Source organism: Pleurodeles waltl, chromosome 4_1 (assembly GCF_031143425.1).
Source record: "Pleurodeles waltl isolate 20211129_DDA chromosome 4_1, aPleWal1.hap1.20221129, whole genome shotgun sequence".
Classification (NCBI taxonomy): domain Eukaryota; kingdom Metazoa; phylum Chordata; class Amphibia; order Caudata; family Salamandridae; genus Pleurodeles; species Pleurodeles waltl.
Window position 1 is genome coordinate 197,165,390 of NC_090442.1, and position 25,085 is coordinate 197,190,474.

The 25,085-nt window shown below is 47.3% G+C and overlaps 1 protein-coding gene across 8 annotated transcripts in view; it reads right to left on the minus strand.

Annotated features, from left to right (window-relative positions):
* ERC1 (ELKS/RAB6-interacting/CAST family member 1) overlaps positions 1–25,085 on the minus strand; it is a 1,341,708-nt gene that overhangs the window by 139,401 nt on the left and 1,177,222 nt on the right. For all 8 annotated transcript variants that reach the window (XR_011202236.1, XM_069228108.1, XM_069228104.1 and 5 more), the window contains one exon: positions 8,886–8,987. Coding sequence is in view for 7 of the 8 variants with exons in the window: in XM_069228108.1 (XP_069084209.1) it covers positions 8,886–8,987 (102 nt within the window). In the remaining variant the exon portion in view is untranslated. The remainder of the gene's footprint in view (positions 1–8,885; positions 8,988–25,085) is intronic.

A 25,085-nucleotide genomic window follows, 5' to 3' on the forward strand; every position in this document is an offset into this window, starting at 1 on the left:
ACATGGAAAGCGGAGTGCTTCACTTCAAAGGCGCTTACCTTGCTTTTCCGGCTCTAGCTTCAAACATCCAGCGAGCCGATCTCTGTTAGCGACACCTGGGGACAGACCGCCTCATTTCAGTTGCGCTTTCCCAGGAAGCACAAAACTTTAAGTGAGCAATCATCTAGGGAACAACACTTGTAGGCGTAGTGTGTTTGTTCAGTTTACTGTCGGCAGAGTCCTCTTGAAATAGAAAGAGGACTTGCCGCTTAATATGATAAGGATCGGCCATTATAGTTTTGGCATGATTGTTTCCTGATGCCTCGCAAGCGTTACTATGGTAATGCAAACATCGAAACTGTTACAGTTTTTCCTCATTTGACAGACGTGACGGTCATCAGGGCTTTCCTGACTTAAAAAGTAATATAGGTGAAAAGTGTACATTAATCCAGCAACATCATAAGTCAGACATGGTTTCTGCAGTACAGTGTTGTGGGTCCATTTTAGTTTTCTGCCTGGGTACAGGAGTTTAGCTTAGCTTCGGCTTGCAGGCCTGTGCCCTTTTACATAGATAACATGCTCTGTTTTCATTCATTTTAGCACTGCTTGCATTTTAGAAGACATGTTTTTATTTCATAATCAGCTGCCATTCTGTGAAAGCGTCATTATCAGTAATGTACGTATTAGATTATCATGTTCTTTTGCTGTACGTTTGACAAAGAAAAGAATGTGGACATATCAGGCGTTTTGTTATGATTTTGCCGATACAAGTTTGCTCACACAATCTAAGACTTAGCTACATACCCATGTCAGGATTTCTGCCCGAACAATAACTTGTACCTTATAAAAACACCTTGTGAGACCAAGACCATTAGAGGGGGTTCCATCCAAGATATTCCATCTATATTGCACGTCACTTTGCAGCAGACCTCAGCCTTTGTGTCTCTACGAAGCCTGATTTGGAGACTTGAGGCCAACCTTGTCCTAAGATAACTGGTGCTGAGGCGCTTTTCATGAGCATGGCATGGGCAGATTAAGTATCACACCTTGCTCATTTTAGGGCAGAGAATAAGCTTTAGGGAGGAGTTTGCCTATTCATGTTTATTGCAATATGTTGGGGTTGATCATATTTACATAGCTTATTTTCACAATCCTGATTTTGTTACTTGTCACTATCCTAATCATTGCAGCTCTTGCATTTTATTGCAGATTGCAGTCTTTTCAAAAAATATATTGAAAACTATCCTACATCTTCTTTCTTGCCTGTGTGTTTGTATGAGACTTATTCCTAAAGAGAGAAAATGGTAAGACTTTTCACAGCGATTTCCCTCAGAGGTTTTCAGAGTCCATGCTCTAGGCTGCTAGAAATCACCTTTACTATTTGGGTTTTAGTGAGGTGCTGCTAGAGAGCTGAAAGGATTGGGCTGACAGCTGCCAACTGGTGTAGGAGTGACTCAGTTGCCTACAAGCATAGGTGCTACCATCCCTAATCCAGCAGTCTCAGAGATACGAAAGTCCTTACAACAACAGTTGACAAGCATGATTGGTGGAAGGTCAGTGCTTAATTTGAGACAGAGGTTGCCAGTGGTGGGGCCACCAGCACTGACTTTTCGGGACCGGCATTTATTTTTCCTCATCAGACAGGGAGAACCACACAACTGGATAAAAGGAAGTGGGGGGGGGGGGGGGGGGGGGGGGGGGGTGGGGGGGGGGCAGAAAAACCGTCATCAAGGGAGAAAGCAGGAATTTGTAAGAGCGAGTTAAAGGACCTGAGAGTAGAATAAAGAGGCCTGAGGTGGATTCAGGAATACACAGCCTTGGAATTCGACATGCTGACATTTAATAGCACCAGCCGTGGGCTTCTAAGCAATGCTTAGGACAGAGGCACTCATCACTATACAAATATAGCACTGTGGAAGATACAACAATGGCAAACTGCATCACACTAACAATGGATTGCTGCCCTGAGAGGACAGTTTAATTAGCATCATAGAGAAGTGCTGATCTGAAGCTCACAATCATTGAAATTACTAAACAATGATTCTTTGACCTAACAAAATATAGCACCTTGTGGCGAAGAAGGGATGTGGTGACTAAAAGCAGTTTGCCAAATTAAATGCAGTATAGATGGAGCAAATCAACTCTAGTAACCATAATAATAATTTAAAAATATTTGTAATCTTTTCCCCCCAAAAAAATACTATTTCAAAAAGGATGTAAAAAGCAACTGGAACTAAAAATTAATGAACTCTGATGTATGGAAGGATGTCTACACTCTAAGGATGAAGCACAGATGGACAGCTCTACTTTAAATATGCAGAGGACGTAGGGAATCTCAAACATGGTTTTCTAAAAATACCATCATCTATGTTGCCAAGAATAGGACAGGTGATTAGAACCAGATGTCTTATAAAGAAATAGTTTGTATAAAGAACTTCAAAATACTATGAAGATGAGGCTTGAGTTGTGAAAATTAACAGGATTGAAATGCAGCTCTCCTGAACTTCTAACAAAACAAGTCAAGTCCATTGGATACTCTGAATGAGCGATTAGATCATGAAGAAGATCAGGCCAGGGCTCCGAAAAACTAAAATCTGTGCAGGAGCTGCTGAATTTTGCCAAAGATTGCGTAATGGTAGGATCTGATACTAATGAATAAGATGTCTACAGTACTGTATCAAAAGAAGGCAACACTGTGCAAGAGAAGTGAAACGGTGTAGTCGTTGATGGTAGTATTCTCAGTGCCAAAAGAATAACACAGAATTGAGTGGTTGCAAAAATTTCTTCTGCCACTAGAGAGACCATAAAGGAATTGTTTACAAATCAGGAGGTATGACTACTTTGCCAGTATGAGGGCAAACCTGTCTAGACAGCAGTGAAGTCTTTTAAAAAGCAAACAATCCCTGAACGGCAGTTGCTCCCAAAATGACTGCAGTGCTGTCAGTGGTGCAAGGCCAATCTAATCAGTCTTCCACTGGCGTCTCCGTTTGGGCGGAGGAGCGTCACCTGCCGCCAGCAGTGGCAGCTGCAAAACCTTTTAAAGAAAACAATAATAAACTGTGTTTATTATCGTTTTCTTTGAGAGGGGCGGGGCCACGGGGTGACGTGCACTGAGGGAGAGTGCAAGGCACTCACCCTTCACAGCGCATGTGTGTTTGGACAGCTGTCTCGGGCCGGCCAAACACACATGCGCTGTAGGCTCTCTCCAGCCCAGCAACACAGTTGCCTGGCTGGAGAGAGCCTGTACAGGCTTCCAGTATGCCTGGGATGCCCAGCCAATCCTGATGCTGCTCAGAGCAGCGTTAGTATTGCCGCAGGGCAGGCTGGGAGCCTGTGCCTGCAGCGAGGGGGGTTGAGGGAAAGAGGCGGAGGAGGTAAAAAAAAAATATTTTTTTATTAAATGTTTATTCGTCCCCCCGCACCTTCCTTCCCCCCCACCGGAAGAAAGAGCTTGAAGCTCACTCACTCTGCGAGCAGAAGTGATGGCAACAAGAAAGATAGTCTTGAAAGAGAGGGGCCCTAAAGGGCAATTGTGCATAGGCTCAAAGGGAGTACACATTAAGTATGTAAGGACAAGATTAAGGTCCCACTGAGGCATGATAAATGGAGTGGGAGGAAATAAATGGGTGAGACCTTTAAGGAATCTATTTACAATAGGAGATTTAAAGAGTGAGGGCTGATCAGGTAGCCTAAGAAAGGCCGAAATGGCAGATAAATACCCTTTAAGGGTGCCCAAAGCAGAGCCCTGCTGGGCCAAAGAAAGAATGAACAAAAGAACCTCAGATAGCGGAGCAGAGAGGGGATCAACAGATTTGTTGGTACACCATGCCACAAATTTATGCCAACGACAGGCATATACCGTTTTGGTGGAGGGACGCCTGGCTGCCAAGATAATATTGCAGACTTCGGGTGGAAGATCAAAAGTCGCCAACTGCCGCCACTCAATCTCCACGCATGAAGGCGAAGATTGGACAGGTTTGGGTGGAGAACCGTCCACTGTTGCTGCAACAGAAGATCTGCCCGAAGAGGCAGTCTGAGTGGAGGATCGGTGGCAATGCTCAATAGATCTGGATACCATACTCTCTGTGCCCAGTCCGGAGCCACCAAGATGACTTGGGCCCGGTCGTTCCTGATCTTGAGAACTCTGGGCAAAATTGGTATAGGTGTAAAGGAGGCCGGAGTTCCACTCAAGATGAAAAGTGTCTCTGAGCGAGTGCCGCCTTCGAAACTCAAATGCGCAAAACAGCTGGCATTGCGCGTTCTCTATGGAGACGAACAGATCTAACTAAGGCTCTCCCCACTGCCAAGAGAGAGGCTTAAAGACTGGGATCACAGCCTGAATATCTTGGACTTGCTTTTCAGGAGGATAAGCCCGAAACTGCACAGTGTCCAGAACAGCTCTGATGAAAGGGAGCATCTGAGAGGAAGTCAGGTGTGACTTCGGCACATTGATAGTGAACCCCAGTGTGTGCAAGAGGTTAGCCGTAGTCTGAAGGTGGGAAATGACTTTCTGTGTTGAGTTCGCCTTCAATAGCCAGTTGTCGAGGTAGGGGAAGACTGAGACCCCTAACCTGCGCAGATGAGCTGCAACCGCCACCATCAATTTCGTGAACATCCGAGGGGCACTGGTAAGCCCGAAGGGGACCACGGTAAACTGATAGTGCTTGTGACCTACCACGAATCGCAGATAACGTCTGTGGGCAGGCAGGATGGGAATGTGGAAATAAGCATTCTGCAAGTCCAACGCTACCATCCAGTCTCCTGGGTCTAAGGTAGACAGGCCCCGAGCCAGGGTGAGCATTTTGAATTTCTCCTTCTTGAGGAAGTAGTTGAGGTCCCGAAGGTCTATGACAGGACATAAGCCCTTCTCCTTTTTCAGCACCAGAAAGTAGCGGAAATAACAACCACAACCTACTTCTGGCACAGGGACCTTCTCTATGGCTTCCTTGGCCAAGAGTGCCGCGACTTCCTGGCGGAGAAGGGCCAAATGATCCTCCAGAAGTTGGCTGATTGGAGGAGGCATGGCAGGTGGGGCAGATTCAAAGGGGAGGGAATAGCCCTTTCGAACTATTTGCAAAACCCACCTGTCCGTAGAGATGGATTTCTAGTTAAGCAGGTGATGGCGAATCCTGCCACCAACTGGATCGGAGTGAGGGGACAGACTAGGAGGGTTTGGAGGCTGCAGCGGGAGCAGGGGTGGACTGGGCAGACCTCTGGTTCGCTGCCCCACCTCAGATTCCGCATCCCCGGCCACGCAGCGGCTGAACGGCATGGGTGGCACAGTGGCTGGGCGGAGGACCTGACAGGGAGCCCCTTCTGTGGCCATGAAAGGGGCGAAAGGTGGACTGTTGGGGGCGAGGGGCAGCGGAAAGGCCAAGGGACCAAGCCGTAGCACGGGAGTCCTTGAATCTCTCCAAGGCCGAGTCCGCCTTGTCTCCAAAGAGATGGGATCCATCAAAGGGCATGTCCATTAGAGACTGTTGGACATCCCCCGAAAAAACAGAATTTCGCAACCAGGCATGGTGTCTCAAGGCCACCATCGTAGCAACCGATCTGCCCAGAGAGTCGGTCATGTCCAGCCCACATCGGATCGTGAACTTCCCCGCATTTCTCCCATCGTTGACAGTTTGGGAGACGATAGCACAGGCCTCCTCCAGTATTGGCTGCAGAACTTGTGCAACTGTATCCCACAAAGAGTGGGTATAGCTGCCCAAAAGGCATCCGGTGTTCACGGACCACAGCGCGAGACTGGAGGAAGAAAACATTTTCTTCCCAAATGGTTCCAGTCTTTATGAATCCCTATTCGGGGGTGGAGAAAGGAATGCTCCAGAGGAAGAGGCAGCCTGGATGACAAGACTCTCAGGTGTGGGGTGTTGGGACAGGAATTTAGGGTCGCTCAGGGCGGCCCGATGGCGGCGTGCGGTAGTCCTGTTCACAGAAGCCCTTGTGTTGGGTTTGGACCAAGTACCCAAAAGGACATCAGTGAGGGCTTCATTGAATAGCAAAAGGGGCTCAGATGTGGAAGCCCCTGACTGAAGCACCTCTGTCAGGAGATTGGACCTGACCTGTACAGTAGGTAGCTCAAGGCCAAGGACCTCAGCCGCCCTACTGACCACCATAGTATAAGTAGCTCCCTCCGCCGTAGCCACAGTAGGAGTAGACAGCATGCCAGCGTCCGGTGAAGTGTCCAGTCCACTGGCCTCGCCAAATTCTTGTGCCCAATCCAAAGATGGGTCATCCTGGTATACATAAGGGTCCAGGGACCCCTCCAATCCTTCCCTGAATTCGTACCCATAAGGAAAAGGGTCCAAACACGACCTGGGGTGAGTAGGCCCCATCAAAAACAGAGGTGGCGTCAGCCGACCCCGTTCCGACTCCAAGTCGTCAGGGATAAGGATCGGGTCGGCGTCGATGGTGGACACCACCGACGTTGGGAGCGTCAACAAGCGAACCGGCGCAATGGAATGTCTCAGTGGTACAACTTTCGGTGCGGATCCGTGAGTTGTTCCGGAGGGGACCCTGGTGGCCAGGGCCAAAGCCTCCGGAGCGGAACTTGAAGGCCCCTCGTCCGAACCCCTTGGGCCCGAAGGCACCATATCGGGGTCAGTCTGCCCAAAAATGAGGCGTATGGCCTCATAAAACTCCTTTAATTGGGCAGGGGTTGCTCTGGCTCCCAGAAATTTGGGGAAGTGTGGAGCAGACCCAGAAGCAGGCTCTGAAGACAGAGGCCTCGAGCGTCGACGCTCCTCCCGCGTCGCATCAGCCGAGCAACAGGGTGAAGTCAAAGGGCCCGCTTCGACGACTTCTGAACTGTGCCCCAAGACTTGGAGAAAGAAGAATGGTGGTGGCTCCGCGAACGGTCTTGAGACCTTCCGCTTGAGCGAGACCGGGACCTAAGCGGAGCCGAGCACTGGGCCTCAAGGCTTTCGGGTGCATGGCCCGGCACTCGGATCATGACTTCGGGTCGTGGTCGCACTCCAAGCACCACAAACTGACCCGATGTGGATCTGTCACAGACATCATGCGGTGACAGTCCTCGCACAGCTTGAAACTGGTCTTCGGGAACATCTCAATGCACCAAAAACTCACAAATAAACTCGACAAAACCGTTGAACTCGGTCAAAAAGAGACCAAGGTAGCTCTCTCCGGATCAGCGCGTGGCGCGGAAAGAAAAGAACTGATGTCACTGCGCTGAGGCGGCGACTATGTACTACTCCTGACATCATCACGGCGACTACGACGCCGGCAGAGTCGACCAACGCCACCTACTGACACGCAAGGGTTTTGCTCGAAGAAAAAAAAATCCGGATCCAGTCTGACACCTAAGGTAAGGAATCTGCAACTAGAAGTCTATCAGATATACCATTATTTATATTAGATGAAAGTAAGTCAGTGCCTCAAAGAAGTGGAGAAAAAGAAAAACAGTGGAAAGAACACTGGTTAACGCGGATTTTGAAGGAGTAAAATAGTTGGTCTGCGGTAAGGGTTACTGGCATGATTACATACAAATGAGCTTTACACATACAGAGCTGTACAGGAGTCTGAAATTTTGAGCTGAAGAATCGGTTTGTGTTTCGGACCCCTATTTGTAAGCAAGCTGTGAATTTCAAGGAGGCCCAGTACAGAACAAAGAGCAGTTTGAAGCTGCCTTTCAGAAACTGTAATAAAGAATTGTAGCAAGAGAACAGTCACACTTGTACCGCTGGAGTTTTCCCACATTCATCCCTTCCCCTCCACCAGACAATTCACACTACAAACAGTCTGCAATAGGTTTTCTATTTAATTGCAAACTCTCACAAAGTTTGGTGGACATTGAAACAATGCAGTCGGTTCTTCATCCCTTGGCCATAGCTCAGGCTTTGCAAGGTCAATTATGTAGTACAACATTGGTGTATAAGTCTTAACAAGAAGATCTGTGCCTGGCCATATGGATGCTTATTGACTGGGCTGAAGTGGGGAAAAGTTTTATGCGTACCCTTGATGTTTGGTGTATGCTCACAAATTAGGAACTAAATAGAGAAAACATGTTTTTAATACATTACACTCGCTTGCAGAGTGGACTGCAAGTGGGGAAACGTAAACTGTGTTGCCTACATGTCTTGCTTATGGTTACAGATTTGGTCGCTAGTAGGGGAAAGTAATTAGTGTTCTTTGTTTTGTGTGTCTTTGGACAGAAAGTAGGGCAAGTCAATAATGTACTTTCATGTTTTGAACATTCTTGGACTAAGCTGAAAGTGTGGAAAAGTTATTAATATTTTTTGCATGGTCGAGACCGGACTGCAGCTCGGGAAAAGTCTTTTGCGTACCACTATCTGAAAGATGTAGAACATGATCATTTTCATCCTATCCACGTTAGTTTATGTTTTGTTGTGTTTCAGTGCAGGAGAATGCTCCGTTGACCAGCAAAAAAATAGAAGAATTATTTTAAAGGAACTGCAACAAATGATCTAATGTTTGTATGTTAGTGCTTTGCCTCCACTTATAGTGTGTGTGTATGCTTCTGGATTAACAGGTTCTGGGATAATGTTCTTCGCACGTCTGTGGAAAAAATCTACAAAAAACCCACAACTAAAATGTAATATGTTCAGAAAATGTCTATTAATAATGAATATGGATTAATTAAAATATTCACTAATTTTGTACGAATGAGACTCGTGTGCCGTAAGGCCTCTATTACTGAAGTAAAGGATGTAGCTTGGGTATTCTCCCTTACAGCGGTTTAGGGTGTTATGTAGTAAGAGTTCAAACAAACTTTGATATTACAGCAATATGAAACGAATTAAGTAGAAACCCCGCCTAAAAAGGTACTGTTTAGGCCCTATGGTGGTTTCCGATCATTAGACACCACACTGTAAGCACAATGCACTCGCCTGGATTTCAGCTGCTTTAAACACGTGCTTGCTCACCTGGTCTGGGGAGGGTTTATGGTTGGTTTGGTCCGAATGAGACGAACACTTGACATGGTCATCGTCATAGTTATCTGCCATTAGTTTCATTCGGTTCTGAGTCTATAGGGGTAAAAGATCACAAGTTCCAGTCAGAACTGTTTTTGCAAGCAATTGTTATTATTTGTCAGTTAAAGACAGTCAACCACACAACATTAACATTTATGAGCCCATTTTCAGCACATTCAAATTGAAATCTCGGACCCTGTGTTGACGCAAAACACGTGTTGACAAAGGCAATTTCCTATCATTAACCTGTGTCTATAATTTTCCACTACCCTGTAAAATAGGCCATAGTCGTCCGGAGGGGGTTCCTGTACACTATCCCCACCGCCCGACTGTCTGCCCCAGCCCGAGATACCTCTGCCACGGCCCCCATTTATTTGTTTTAATTTTAGTTGAAACCTGGTACCAGTCAGAGTAAATTACTAAAAACAAGCCAATTGCAAATAAAGCATTCAATCCAACAGCTACTCCCAATTCAGAGTGACAGTGATGCCCGCTTTCCCCCCTACTCTGTGCCCCAGCGATCGAGCCGTTGGCACACCGTATCAGAAGGGATGCCAGATACACGGCTGGCACTGGGACAATTCTCATGAGGGCCGCATTGCTCTGTATGCAGATGACGTCCTGCTCTTTTTGACTGATCCTGGGGTGATGGGCTCCCCCGGTGCCTTCAAGTCCATCAGTTCTTTGGTGGGCATCAGGTTTTCGGATCAATCCAGTAAAAGTCAATTGTGGTACCATTGAACGAATCCCATGATTGTGTTGCATGGCTATCTGATATTCCCATCCACCATCTTAGTTTTTGATGCCTGGGAATTTGGGTGACCCTTCTTCCAAAGTTCCCCTGGTCCCTCAACCTTAACCCACTGACTAGGAGAGCAAAGGATGATCTTCTTAGATGCCAGTCCCTCCCGTTGAACATAATGGGCATAACAGCCCTATATAAAATGATACTTCCTAGATTCTTATATGTTTTTCGTCACCTCCCAATCCATCTGCCCCACCACTGATTCCAGGCCTTAGATAGACTTGCCACCACATTCCTGTGGAGCAACTCTAGACCATGTCTAGCCCTTGCTGACTTCCAGCCCATTAGCTAGAGCTGACATCCCTGGGTTTTACCTGGATCATGGCAATGCTATATGGCTATGCGTTCTCAATCAATATCCTGGTACTGAGTCAGACAATTTTACTAGCATGAAGAACCGCTCTCCGACAAACATACTGGGACACCAAACTCACACTCCAGACCACGTTATGGCAGGGCACCTGCTTGAGGGAGGTGGTTACGCTGAAGGGCTTCCATAAATGGGACCTAATCGGCATCACTCGACTGAGATATACCTGGTCCGGGTCCCACATACGATTATTTCAAGAACTGCAGGATACCTATTCCCTGCACTCCACACAATTTTACAAATATTTAGAACTCTGACACTCCCCACCACCCATGTTCCCCAGAATGCCTCGATCCCAGAGTTTAGCCCACTAGAGACTAAGGTCCAGATGAGTACATTAGGGAAGGGAGGTATATCTCAGATTTACCGCACTCTGATTATCAACTACCTGACTACACTGAACCACCTTAGAAAGCGCTGGGAGCGACGCTCAGCCCTCTGTAGGACGATGATGATTGGTGCGATGTCCTTATGGCTCCATGGGTCATAACTATGTCATCCTGACTGAGATTGATTCAAAGGTATTATTTATATTGTGCCTACCTTACTCCTGTGAGACTGCACCAAACTGGACGGCTCCCGAGCCCAGATGCCCTCGTTGCTCAGAGACCCCCAGCCAATTTTTATCACATGGTGTGGTTCTGCCCTGTGATGAACCTCATGTCTCCATATCCCTCCCTTCTAAAATGTACCTACCACCAATTTATAACTGATGCTGCATGGGTGTCGCACAATGTATTTGCAATGTACCCTATCCTGTTCTCTAAGCAGGCTGTACTATTGTCATTAAACTTAAAGTTGGTTATCAAAAACAAATCTGTAGAAGGCACAAAGATTCAGCACCTATTTTGGTATAATTCGTTCTCATTTCAATGTGTCACTAAACTTAACAATATCAGAGAACTATTTCCACAAGTAAACGTTTTCCGATAGGTTGCATCTTCTGTAAATTCATGTATTGTGTTAAATAAAGTAAATAAAAAAAGACATATTAGCGATGAAGACATGCAAACCACCTGTCTGAATACGTTTCTAAAAGCTGCCTGGTCTGTTTAAATACCATTCTCAAATGTGGCTTGCATTAATTGTGATCTAACGTGCTTTATTTTAGAGCTATCTGCTGTAGGAACATTTTTCGAGAATAATACAGAGAGCCTTTATTTATGAAAACCCCCCTACAATAAACAGTAGATTTAGGATAAGAATAAACTAATAACCAAATGACTGCAAGCTTAAAGTGCTGCATACATTATGCAAAACACTAGATAAGAACTCTAGGTATATCCTGTTTTTAGGTGGAAATCTGCTCATTTTAAGGAGTGCATCTACAACACCAACAACACTCAACCTACCCAGCTCAAATGTCTGTTTTACAAGCAGAATTTTTAAGCACTGGATTAGCCCAACGCAATCTATGTGGAACTAAAGAAGTGATAAAGCCTTTTGCTATTTTTGAAGCAAAGCCTTTAGGCACAGGATCAGCTAGAGCTAGCCACACCAAGCTGAAAACAATGGCAAAGGCATTTTATCATTCTAGGCACAGAATTGCAGATCTGTATTTCCTGGCACATGTTTCTCTTGCATTAGGGCTCTTGAGAACAGCACAGCTTTGTCCAGACGCAAGGGGGCACCAAGTAAAAGGTCAAATCAAATGCTTCCAAGCACAACACGTCAGGAACTGTTTTTTTCTTATTCCAGATTAGCTTTGATAGTAATATTCTAGGCCAAAGCTTTAATACTGTTATGGGAATAGTAAAATCCTTTGTTATGCATTTAGGGAGCTGTTACAGTGAATGACTGGATTCTAAGACCGGTAATTAACTGCTGTGACATGGCAACAGTGGGTAATATAACTTAACCACTGTTTGTACCTCAAAGGAATTCCAACTGCTGTGGCTGGGCTCTGTGAGAGCCGGTAAGAGCAGTGCTGCAGAACAGTTTTCTGGAGGGGAGGGACTGGAAAGGAAGGCATTCAGAGTGGTGGGGTGGGTGTCAGGATGCTAAGATTTTTTTTTTTATTTGAGGGCAGGAGGCGAGAACATCTTATGCATGGCTCCCTCATTACTCCTTTGCCACTGAAAGCAGGGACAGATGATTTAGGGGCATATATAACATACAATTATAAATAGCTAAAAAGTGAACAAATATGAAAGCTGTTGAGGATTAATTAATTAAAAACTAAATGTACCTTGCAGTAGTTACAACTAAAATATTAGCTACTTTTTATGACAGGTGGATAACATCACACATTTGCTTGGGATAACAAATCTTCAATCAGTTCTGAAGTCAATATCCAGAAAAAAATTAAAATACGTATGGGGTTCGTGGGGAAACCTAGTGAGGTGCTTTAGTTGGTGTCTGTAGTTTACAACATAGGTCAATGTGCCTGCTGAATCATTCTAGCATTTAAATGACATTTTGCCTTTACATCTGCTGTGAAAGCGGTTGCTTCTTTCCCTAGTGGATTATGGCAACAGGCTGCATTCTGACACGCCCATGTATCAGATGTACAGGATCCGATGCTTTCACAAAGGGGCAGTTTTGGAAGTGGGCATATATAAACATACATCTACTTGACAGAGTTAATTTACGAGTCTCCGCTACGTACAAATGTTTCTGAAAGCAACGGGCCCTCAATCCTCCCATCCAGATCCTGGTAATATGTGGTTCCTAGAAGCTTTGATTCTTCCTGCAAGCTACTCACTGCTTGCTTTTCAATTTGAGCAACACCGAGGCAAGTCCTATGCTATACAGGTTACAGCCCTGAGAAATAGGCAACATTTATCTCAAACCATTTGAAGCCATTTTACAATTAGAAACATCTCAAAACACAGTGCCAAGTTAATGGAATTTGGCAGGGCGGGACAAGGAGGCAGAACGGCTGGAAGGGGCCATGGGTGAAAAAAGGGAGAGTTTGTTTCACCCTGAAACAACACCTGTTTTAACTGTGGTCAGGTGAGGCACTGGAAATGGGGGTGACCAACATAGCCTCAGGGAAGCCAGGAGCAATTTCAATCTTCCATCTCCCCATCTGCAACTCTATTAGCCAACCTCTACGGGCAGATGAATAGAGCCCACAGTCCCATGCATGCCCTACTTTCTGTGGATCAGAAAGGGCTGTAAATTCAATATGCTTTTATTAGTGCACCCACCTCGTCTTATTAAAACGCGTGCCAACTGATATGCCTTAAAATAATTTGATTTTTTATCAGGATCGTTTTGTGTACATTGAATATTACTATATATTGCACTTGTGATGCTGACTTTCTAGATATTCCTATCTAAATGAAAATGTAGTTCTGGCTATGTTTAAAAGAATGTTCTCCTAATACCAATATTGGAGAAGGTGTTTATTCTGCTCAGCACAACTAATGTTCTGAAACAGATCTACTCTCTATTATCCCAACATGCTAGTATTGCCAGAGGTAATTTAACTTCTGGCCCTTTCAGGATCAGGCTGAACTTCATGAAGAAACGTCTCCGCATATGACATATCCCCCTCCAACCAAAGTCGAGGAGGGAATCCTAACTGTCACTCCAGCACTATTCGAGGAGTTAGCTCCCACTATAAGTGTTTGTAACTTACCTTCAGTAACGCCTTATCAGGTAGAGCCATATTCTAGTTGTAGATTCCTTACCTTAGAATTTCGCTTTTAGGTGGGATCGGTCGGCTCCACATGCGATGTCGGCATCATACGAGCCGGATATTATGTTGCAGGACCTATATAGGCACCACTTGGTGCGCTGACGTCAGTTTTGTTTCACAACTTTCTATGCCAGAAGCACGGAGCCATGAAGAACACTGATCAGTGGTGCTTCAGAGCTAGGGTTCTGAAAGGGAAGTCCCAATTCCCTAGAAATCAGTTCGCAGAGTGGGGAGGATGGGTGGGTTAGTAAGGAATCTGCAACTAGAATATGTCGCTACCAGATAAGGTGTTACCAAAGGTAAGTAACTTGTTCATCTGATAGAAACTTCTAGTTGCAGATTCCTTACCTTAGAATAGATACCCAAGCAATGCCATTCCCCGGAGGAGGGTCTGCGAACCAAGATCATACTATTAAGTCCTGAACAGGCAAAGTACCCGTCTCTTCAGACCCGATTGTCCAGGCAGTAGTGTTTGGTAAACCATGTGCAGAGATGCCTATGTTGCCGCCTGACAGATATCCACAACTGGAAATCCGTGTGCTAAAGCAGTGGTTGGAGCTGTCGCTCTGGTAGAGTGAGCGTGCAAGCCCTCCGGGGGTTGCTTTTTAGCCAGTGCACATTTTAATGCGGAGAACAACCCATCTAGAGATGGTTCTCGTCTGCACTGCCCAACATTTCTTCGCACCCACATTCCCAAGAAAAAGTTGATTACCCACCCGAAGCTCTTTGGTATGATCAAGGTGGAACACCAATGCTCTTTTTGGGTCCAGGCGGTGGAGTCTCTCCTCTTCCTTAAAAGGATGAGGGGGTGCATAAAAAAAAGGCAAGCTGATGGATTAGCCTATGTGGAAGGCATTAATCAGTTTCAGAAGGAAGAAGGCCCATGTGCGAAGCACCATTTTGTTAGGATAGATGGTAAGGTAGGGTGGCTTAAATGACAAAGCCTGCAGCTCGCTCACCCTATGGGCAGAGGTAATGGCCACAAGGAAGGCTGTCTTAAGGGTCAAAAGGCAGAGAGGACAATTATGAAGCGGCTCAAAAGGAGCACACAAATAATGTTAGAATCAAATTCAAATCCCATTGGGGCATGATAAATGGTGAAGGAGGAAACATGTGGGTAAGACCCTTAATAAAACCTGCTAACTGTCGGAGATTTAAACAAGGATGGATGATCTGGTAGTTTGAAGAAGGCAGAGACAGCAGACAAATAACCTTTGAGGGTGCCCAAAGCAGAACCCTGCTGGGTCAAAATATAAACAAGAGAACCTCAGAAAGAGGGGCCCAAAACCTTGTCTATGCACCATGCCACAAATATGTTCCATCGACAGGCATATACCATTTTGCTGAGGGACGCCTGGCTGCCACGATGACGTTACAGACTTCATGCAGAAGGTCAAAAGCTGTCAACTCCTGCCGCTCAATTTCCAGGCAAGAAGGCGGCGACTTCTAAGGTTCGGGTGGAGAACCCGTTCCTACTGCTGCAACAGAAGATCTTCCCAAAGGGGCAGTCTGATCAGAGGATCAATGGCCATGCCCAATAGCTCAGGATACCATATTCTTCATGCCCAGTTCGGAGCCAAGAGGATCACTTGGGCCAGGTCGTTCTTTATCTTCTTGAGAACTCTGGGCAGAAGTGGCATGGGCGGAAAGGCATATATGAGGCCTGAGCTCCACTCAAGACAAAAAGCGCTGCTGAGCAGGTGCTGCCTTGGAAACTCCAACGAGCAGAACTGCTGACATTGTGCATTCTCTGCGGAGGTGAACAGATCTAACCAAGGCTCTACCCACTGCTGAAAGAGACCTTGTGCCACCTCCAGAGAGAGACGTCATTCGTGATCGACCAGGCGTTGTCGGCTGAGTTTGACCGCTCTGGTGTTCAGAGAGCCCACCAGGTGTTGAACCACCAGGGAAATCCCTGATGTTCCAGCCATGTCCAGAGGTGCAGAGCGTCCTGACAAAGGTTCCATGGCCCCACCCCATTTGTTGCAGTACCACATGGTGGTGGTGTTGTTCATGAACACCTGCACCACCTTTCCTTTGAAAGACGGAAGGAATGATTTTAATGACAGCCTTATTGCCCTGAGCTCCAAAAGACTGATGTGGAGCCAGGACTCTGCCAGACACCAGACGCCCCTGATCTCCGCCTCTCCTGTGTGGCCGCTCCATCCCAGGAGTGACGCATCTGTCACTAATGTGAAATCTGGTTGGGGAATGGAGAAGTATCTGCCTCTGACCAAATAGCGATACAAAAGCCACCAATGCAGATCCTGCAGTCCCCTCTGAGATCTGGGCCATGTCGGAGAGATTCCCCTAATACTGCGCCCACTGTAACTTCAGGTCCCACTGCAGAGCCCGCGTGTGCCATCTGGCATGACTTACTAGCAGGAGGTTATGAGGCACAGCAGCCTCAGAGTCAAACTCACCGAAATCCAGGACAGAGGCTGAAACATCAGTCTCATGGCCTGAATATCGTGGACTTGCCACTTGCACGGAAAAGTCCGAAACTGCACTATGTCCAGAACAGCTTTGATGAAAAGGAGCGTCTGCGTGGGGGTCAGATGTGACTTCAGCATGTTTATAGTGAACCCCAGTGAATGCAGGAGGTTCTCCATAGTCTGGAGGTAGGAGGCAACAGCATGGGGCAAGCCCGCCTTCAACAGTCAGTGGTCGAGGTAGGGGAAGACAAACCCCTGACCTGCGCAGGTGAGCTGCGATCAGCACAATCACCTGTGTGAACATCCGAGAGGCACTGAAAATGCTCGTGCCCCACCGTAAACCGCAGGAAGCGCCTGTGGGCAGGCAGGACGGGATGTCGAAATAAGAGTCCTGCAAGTCCAAAGCTACTATCCAGTTTCCTGGGTCAGGGTGAGCATTTTGAACTTCTCCTTTCTGAGGAAGAAATTTAAGGACCAAAGGTCTAGGATATGGTGGAGGCCCTTGTCCTTTTGTGGTAACAGAAAGTAGCTGGAATAGCAACCACAACCTACTTCTGGCACAGGGACCCTCTCTATAGCTCCTTTGGCCAAGAGACCCGTAATCTCCTTGCGAAGAAGTGCCAAGTGATCCTCTGTCATGAGATTGTAGGATGGAGTTATGAAGGCAGGAGAAGTCTCGAAGGGGAGGGAGAATTTGCAAAACCCACGTGTCTGACGTGAGGGACTGCCAGCAGGGCAGGTGATGGTGAATCCTGCCTCCGACTGGGCCCTGATGGGGAAGCGTCAGACTAGGAAGAAGGCTGCAGCTGGAGGGGTGGCGGGCTGAGCAGACTGCTGGCCCCCTGATCCACGAGAACATCAGATCCCACATCCCTGGGCACCTCAAGGTCACAACCGATCTACATAGAGAGTTGGTCGTATCCAGTCCACATTGTATCGTGAACTTCACTGCGTCCCTCCCGTCAGCAACAGCTTGGGAGAGAATGGCCCGGGCCTCCTCCGGCACCTGTGGCAGCACATGCGCAACCGTGTCCCATAAAGTATGGGTGTAACGGCTCAAAAGGCATGCGGTGTTTACGGACCGCAATGCCAGACTGAAGGAAGAAAACATTCTCTTCCCAAGCTAATTCAGTCTCTTGGATTCCCTATCCGGAGGAGCGGAAGGGAACACGCCTGTGGATGTAGAGGCCTGGATAACCAAGCTCTCACGGATGGGTGTTGCGTCAGGAACACTGGGGCATTAGGCACTGGTCAATGGCGGCGAGCAATTGTCCTATTAACAGGAGCTTCTGTGCTGAGTGTGGACCAAGCCCTCAGCAGGACATCAGTGAGGGCTTCATTAAAAGACAAAAGGGATTCAGAAGAGGAAGTCCCAGGCTGAAGCACTTCAGTCAGGAGGTTAGTCCTACTGGCCACCAAAGGCAGAGGCCCAGGACCTCGGGCGCTCTCCTCATCACCATGCAATAGGATGCTCCCTCCTCCATAGCCATGGTAGGGGAAGAAAGCATGCCAGTGTCAGGGGGAGTGTCTAGACCAACGGATTCCTGGGTGCCGTCTGGAGTCAAGGCCGAAGCTGCCGGTGCCGAACCCAAGGGGGCCCCTGCCGACCCCACGGGGTCCAAAGGGGCTCCAGCATGGTCGGACTGCTCAAAGATGAGGCGCGTTGCCTCGTAGAATTCACGTGGGTGGGCAGCGGTGGCTCTGGCTCCCAGAAACTCAGGGAACCGCATAGCCGACCCAGAACTAGGCTTTAAGGCAGAGGTCTAGAGCGACAATGCTCCTTTTCCCGTGTCGCATCAGCTGACAGATGGGGCGAAGGCGAAGAACGCTTGCTCTTCTTCGACTTCTTCTCATGCTTACCCTAATGTCCCAAGGACTTGGAGTGGGACGACGAAGAGTGGGGGCTCTGTGACTAGCCTCTCGACCTTCCTCTCGACTGAGACAGGGAGCGACAAGGAGCCAAGGGCCAGGCCGCAAGTAGCTTCTGGGACCACTCCCTCAAAGCTTTCCGATTCCTGGCCCGGCCCGTGGAGCATGACTTCGGGTCGTGGTCAAGCTCCAAACACCAAAGACACACGAGGCGCAGATCCGTCATGACCATCAACCGATGACAGAAGTCACAAGGCTTGAATTAGGTTTTCCATCATAACATCTCGCCGCACCAGAGTGTCAAAAAAGGCTTAGACAAAAGTCTAAAATTCTAGTCGAAGAATGACTGTAGGATTAGCTCTTCTTCGGATCTGCATATAGGCTGGTGCAGAAAGAAAAGAAGTGATGTCAGCGTGCCAGGGTAGCACCTATATAGGTCTCGTAATATCATATCCAGCGCGCACGACTCCGATGACAGATGTGCAGCCGACCAATGCCACTTAACGCGCAGGGGTACTGCTTGAGAAAAGAAGACTGGATCCAGACTGACGCCTAGGTGAAATGCTAAGGTAAGGAATCACATCTAGAAGTCTCTATCAGATAATCTGATTTGCTAATCAGAAAGCAACATATATATATATTTTTTAAATATTTTTTATTGGTTTTATGTTTCAGACATAAAATACAAACTGTTCAATTATCGACAACAGGATCTCTGTTACATTGTCCAATATTGAAACCATTTAACAACCACAAACCCCACCCCTAATACACGCATCGGAACGCTATCGATCCTATAGTATCTTTTCTTACTGCAGTTGCCGGGATTTTGTCTTGTGCTAGCTATCATTGGAGTTGCACGTTTTGTGACCAGAATGGACCCTATTCGGCTGGGCCTATATCACTAGCCACCTGGTGGAGATTCCGGCTAGGTTGCCAACCGAGGATGGCTGACCGGGTGGCTCTACGCCCTGTACTTTATTAGTGCACTTGCATTGGAAAGCTGGTAAGTTGTGAATACAGGAGGAAGAGGGGGGGGGGGGGGAGGTGTCAGTGCCGTCATGCCGGGTCGCCCTGCGGGCTGTGCCTCTGTGTTGGAGGATGTGGGGAGAGTTGTATCGCGCTTATTATAGGTATGTATTCCCTGGTTCATGGAGGCATCTCGTCATTTTTAGCTTCGAGTTTGATTACCAGAATTTCCCAAGTGGAACACCCTGTGTGTTGTCGCCCCTCCTGCACAAGTTTTTTAAGTACATGGTATATCAGTGCGAGCCCAACGTAGTATTAGAGTGAGCCAAGATATATGATCAGGAGCGTTGGGGGCTTTCCAGTGCATCGCTATCAATCTTTTATACATTAAACATGCTAGATCTGTGAATTTGTGCAGGTATCTTTGCTTTTTAGGTCTTTCCCTCAATCCCAGTAGACAAGACCCGGGGTCTGCTGACAACGCAAGTCCCGTTAATTTGGAAATCTCCTGCATCACCTCCAACCAGGCTGTTTGTATATTAGGGCAATCCCATATCATGTGGTAGAAGGATGCTGACAGTGCCTTGCATCTGGGACACACTGGCTCGGAGTCGGGGAACATTCGCTTTATCCTGGCGGGGGATAAATATGTTTGATGCGTAAAGTTAAATTGAGTGTATCTGAATCTGACACGCCGCGGGTATGATACAAGGCTTTTGGCCAGTCCACCAGTGGGATCGGGGCGGGGAGTACAGCGTTCCATCTCTCCCAGGCTTTCTCCGCTTGTGGTTCGGGAGATTTGTTTAGGATTTTGTACAGGCTAGATATTATTTTTATTTGGTCATTGTATTGTAAGAGATGGTGAATAACTGGGGAGACCGCTGGTTCCGAAATGCCTGCCCCCCACGTTTTCCTTATTGCGTGGCATATAGCGTGGTATGTCAGAAACTGGCCGGGGCATATCTCAGTGAGGGCCTGTAAGGCCTCAAATTACATTAGCTTGCCATCTTCAAAGCAATCGCCCACTGTCTGTACCCCTGCCTCCATCCATGTAAGCGTCGCCCGCGCTCCAGCTGCGATGCCTCCCAATATGTAGTCCAATGGTACAGGGAGTGCAGAATTATTAGGCAAGTTGTATTTTTGAGGATTAATTTTATTATTGAACAACAACCATGTTCTCAATGAACCCAAAAAACTCATTAATATCAAAGCTGAATATTTTTGGAAGTAGTTTTTAGTTTGTTTTTAGTTTTAGCTATGTTAGGGGGATATCTGTGTGTGCAGGTGACTATTACTGTGCATAATTATTAGGCAACTTAACAAAAAAATATATATACCCATTTCAATGATTTATTATTACCAGTGAAAGCAATATAACATCTCAACATTCACAAATATACATTTCTGACATTCAAAAACAAAACAAAAACAAATCAGTGACCAATATAGCCACCTTTCTTTGCAAGGACACTCAAAAGCCTGCCATCCATGGATTCTGTCAGTGTTTTGATCTGTTCACCATCAACATTGCGTGCAGCAGCAACCACAGCCTCCCAGACACTGTTCAGAGAGGTGTACTGTTTTCCCTCCTTGTAAATCTCACATTTGATGATGGACCACAGGTTCTCAATGGGGTTCAGATCAGGTGAACAAGGAGGCCATGTCATTAGATTTCCTTCTTTTATACCCTTTCTTGCCAGCCACGCTGTGGAGTACTTGGACGCGAGTGATGGAGCATTATCCTGCATGAAAATCATGTTTTTCTTGAAGGATGCAGACTTCTTCCTGTACCACTGCTTGAAGAAGGTGTCTTTCAGGAACTGGCAGTAGGACTGGGAGTTGAGCTTGACTCCATCCTCAACCCGAAAAGGCCCAACAAGCTCATCTTTGATGATACCAGCCCAAACCAGTACTCCACCTCCACCTTGCTGGCGTCTGAGTCGGACTGGAGCTCTTTGCCCTTTACCAATCCAGCCACGGGCCCATCCATCTGGCCCATCAAGACTCACTCTCATTTCATCAGTCCATAAAACCTTAGAAAAATCAGTCTTGAGATATTTCTTGGCCCAGTCTTGACGTTTCAGCTTGTGTGTCTTGTTCAGTGGTGGTCGTCTTTCAGCCTTTCTTACCTTGGCCATGTCTCTGAGTATTGCACACCTTGTGCTTTTGGGCACTCCAGTGAAATTGCAGCTCTGAAATATGGCCAAACTGGTGGCAAGTGGCATCGTGGCAGCTGCACGCTTGACTTTTCTCAGTTCATGGGCAGTTATTTTGCGCCTTGGTTTTTCCACACGCTTCTTGCAACCCTGTTGACTATTTTGAATGAAACGCTTGATTGTTCGATGATCACGCTTCAGAAGCTTTGCAATTTTAAGAGTGCTGCATCCCCCTGCAAGATATCTCACTATTTTTGACTTTTCTGAGCCTGTCAAGTCCTTCTTTTGACCCATTTTGCCAAAGGAAAGGAAGTTGCCTAATAATTATGCACACCTGATATAGGGTGTTGATGTCATTAGACCACACCCCTTCTCATTACAGAGATGCACATCACCTAATATGCTTAATTGGTAGTAGGCTTTCGAGCCTATACAGCTTGGAGTCAGACAACATGCATAAAGAGGATGATGTGGTCAAAATACTCATTTGCCTAATAATTCTGCACTCCCTGTATATGTGGGGAGTAAGGGAGCTTACCCGCTCTGTTTTGCACGAATTTAGCCCAGCACGCGTGTGCCACCGCAAGCAATGGGTTGATATGTTCTGCCTTAGGGTGTTTAGATGTCAACCACTTTAACAGGGGGGTCCCTTCCAACCAGTGCTCCAGACATGTGGCTTCTGCCTGCGCTGGTCTGTGGATCCAGTTCAGAACCCACTGCAGCTGTGCGGCTGCATAGTAGCGTTCGAAGTTGGGGGCTCCCAGACCGCCCACGTCCACCGGCCGTTGTAGCGTGGCTAGAGCCACCCGTGCTCTGCCACCGCCCCAGATGAGCTGCAGCAGGGCTGTGTTTAAGTTGCTGAAGAAGCTTTTAGGGATAGTTATCGGCAAGGCCGCAAAGTAGTATAGCAGCCTGGGTAAGATCAACATGTTTGCGATCGCCTCCTTGCCAGGTGGCGAGAGCGGGAGCTTATTCCAGAATTGCAATGAGCCTTTTATGGAGGTCAGTGCTCTCCCCAGATTCCCATCCCTTAGGTCTTCTGTGTCATGGTATATATTTATCCCAAGGTATTTGAACGTTTCCGGGCACCACTTTAGATGCCCTACCTGAGGGGCACCCTGGCTATTGGTTGGCTGCTTTGCCAGAGGAAATGCACAAGACTTTTCCCAGTTTACCACTAGACCTGACAGGTCCCCGAACTCAGCTAATAAGGATATTACTAAGGGAACAGCTACGCGGCCGTTCCAAATGTATATTAAGGCATTGTCTGCGTATAATGAGATTGTGTGATGGAGCCCATTCCTGATTATTCCCCATTCGCGTTCCATGAGGCGTACTCTTGCCGCCAAGGGTTCCATTGCTATGGCAAACAGTAGCGGGGATAGAGGGCAGCCCTGCCTTGTGCCCCTGGAGATCGAAAAGCTATCAGAGATCACCCCACCCGTCTTCACCCTTGCACTTGGGTTAGAATATAGCGTCCGGGACCCAGCGAATATAGTTGGGTCCTATTCCCATGCGGGCCATTGTGGCCAATAGGAAGTCCCACTCGAGCGTATCGAAAGCCTTTTCGATATTCAGTGAGAGCACCATTTCCTCTCGTGTGTCTCGGGGAGTATCCCCCATTATGCTCAGTAGTCTGCGAATATTTAGGAAGGTGTTGCGCCTAGGAATGAAGCCATTTTGGTCTGCGTGTACCAATAAGTGCATGAGGGGGGCTAATCTGTTAGCTAGGATTTTGCCTAATATTTTACAGTCTAGGTTTAGAAGTGATAGTGGTCTATAGGATTTAACATCTGTGGGATCGCGGCCCTGTTTGGGGAGTACCACTATCATAGCTTCTCTTTGGGATGTGGGTAGGCATTCGTTTGTCCACGCTTCTACGAACACTCTTAGAAGGTGAGGTTTCAGGCAAGGTAAGTGGGCTTTATAGTATTCTGCCGGTAGGCCATCTGCACCAGGCGCTTTATTTCTGGGCAATTGTGCAAGGGCTAATTCTATTTCATCCATTGTCATGGGAGCCTCAATTTTTTCTCTATCAGTTTGTGACAATTGCGGCAGGAGAGAGTCGGCGAGAAAAGTCTCAAGCTGTGCTGTAGTGCATGAGGTGGGTGTATAAGTTTGAGTAGTATTTTCTAAACGTCTCGTTTATCTCTGCTTGTGTGGTAGCCATAGCATGTGCATCCACACGTATGGCCCCTATTGGAGATTGCTGTATATCCGCACGGAGCAGCCAAGCTAGCATTCTGCTTGATCTATCCCCTTCTGTTTGCAACCTTGTCAGGTGATAGTTGTAATCGTGGCAACGGAGTCTGCTGTCAGTGACATTATAATTTGAGCGCTTTTCTTTTAGGACAGTGTGAGAGATTTCACCTAGTGCTACCGCTATTTCCGTTGCTCTGAGCTCCTTCTCCAGTTTACTAATCTCCGCTTGCAAGGAGCGTCTCACTCCCCACGTGGAGGAAATGCATACTCCGCGTGCTACCACTTTGTGGGCGTCCCACTCTATCGCTCGTGTTGTTGCGGACATAGCATTTATATCCCAGTACTGGCTTATAGAATCTTTCAATTTTTCAGCGAATGCCTGGTCCTGTAGTGCTTCCGCCTGGAACCGCCAGGTGGGGACCGCCTGGCGTGACCTACCCCAATTCAGTGTTACTCTAAGTGGCGCGTGGTCCGACAGTGTCTTCGCTAAATATTCTGAGTCGCTGATCAGTGCCACTATATCTCGGGTGCCCCATATTATATCTATTCTGGTATGGGTGTTGTGTGGAGCTGAGTAGAATGAGTATTCTTTTTTTTTTGGGTGGCCTAGTCACCATATGTCGTGTAATCCCATGACGCTTGCCCATTCTTGCAGGGGACCTGTGGGTTTCCTGTTTGCTAGCGAACTCGCTTGGACACTAGATCTATCCAATGTTGCAGATGGTGTGCTGTTGAAGTCACCACCCCAAAGGGCCAAGGTCATGGGGTGGGACAGTAATGTTGGAGTAAGAGTGGTAAGGAATCCCGTAGTCCCGCTGTTTGGAGCATATATACCAACCACTGCTATTTGTCTACCGTCTAACCTGCCCTCCACTAGCACGTATCTTCCACCTAGGTCTATTTTGTGTGTCAATAAGTGGAATGGGACTCCCGCCACTATCCAGACCAGCACCCCCCTCACAAAGGCCGAGTACGTTGTGCCTATCAACAGGCCTCCCCATTTCGTGCGCAGGTCGCGTAGGTCCCCTTCTAGCATGTGTGTCTCTTGTAGGATGGCAATGTGCACTCCTAGTCGTTTGAGCCGTGTGTGTACTCTGGTCCGCTTGCTCAGCGCCCCCAGGCCCCTAACATTCCATGTCACTATAATATACTGGTTTTTATTATTTTTACCGGAAAAACTGGGGGTAAAACTCTGTGCTTAGTTACTGAGCTTTGGTGTTGGCCCATCTGGTCACGACCCTTCTGTAGCTGTCATTTGTTAAATATATCAAGTGCAGCTGCTTATTTTGTGTTTTGAGTGGTTCCGATACATGCATTTCTGCTAAACTACTAAACCCCACCCCCTTTAATAAATCCCCATTACTACTTATAACTGGTATAAAACTACTGAACTCGAAAACACGTGAACTAACCCATATCCGGTTGGATTTACATATTGGGGTTCTCATATCTTCCAGATGTGGCTCTTATAAGGGGCTCACATCTTTCCGCAGATGTAGTCTGCTAATATCGTTGGGCGCCCCTCGGATATTGGACTCCTTCCCGCACCGCCCCGCCGTCCGCAGTCCGCCCCGCGTACCCCCTATGAGTTAGCTGTTCATTCATATCAAAGATACGTATTTGCTGGAGGCGCATTCGCCCCGGTCCATGACAGCGCCACAGAGTCTCCGGAGGCTTTTCGGATGTCGAGTGCCATTGAA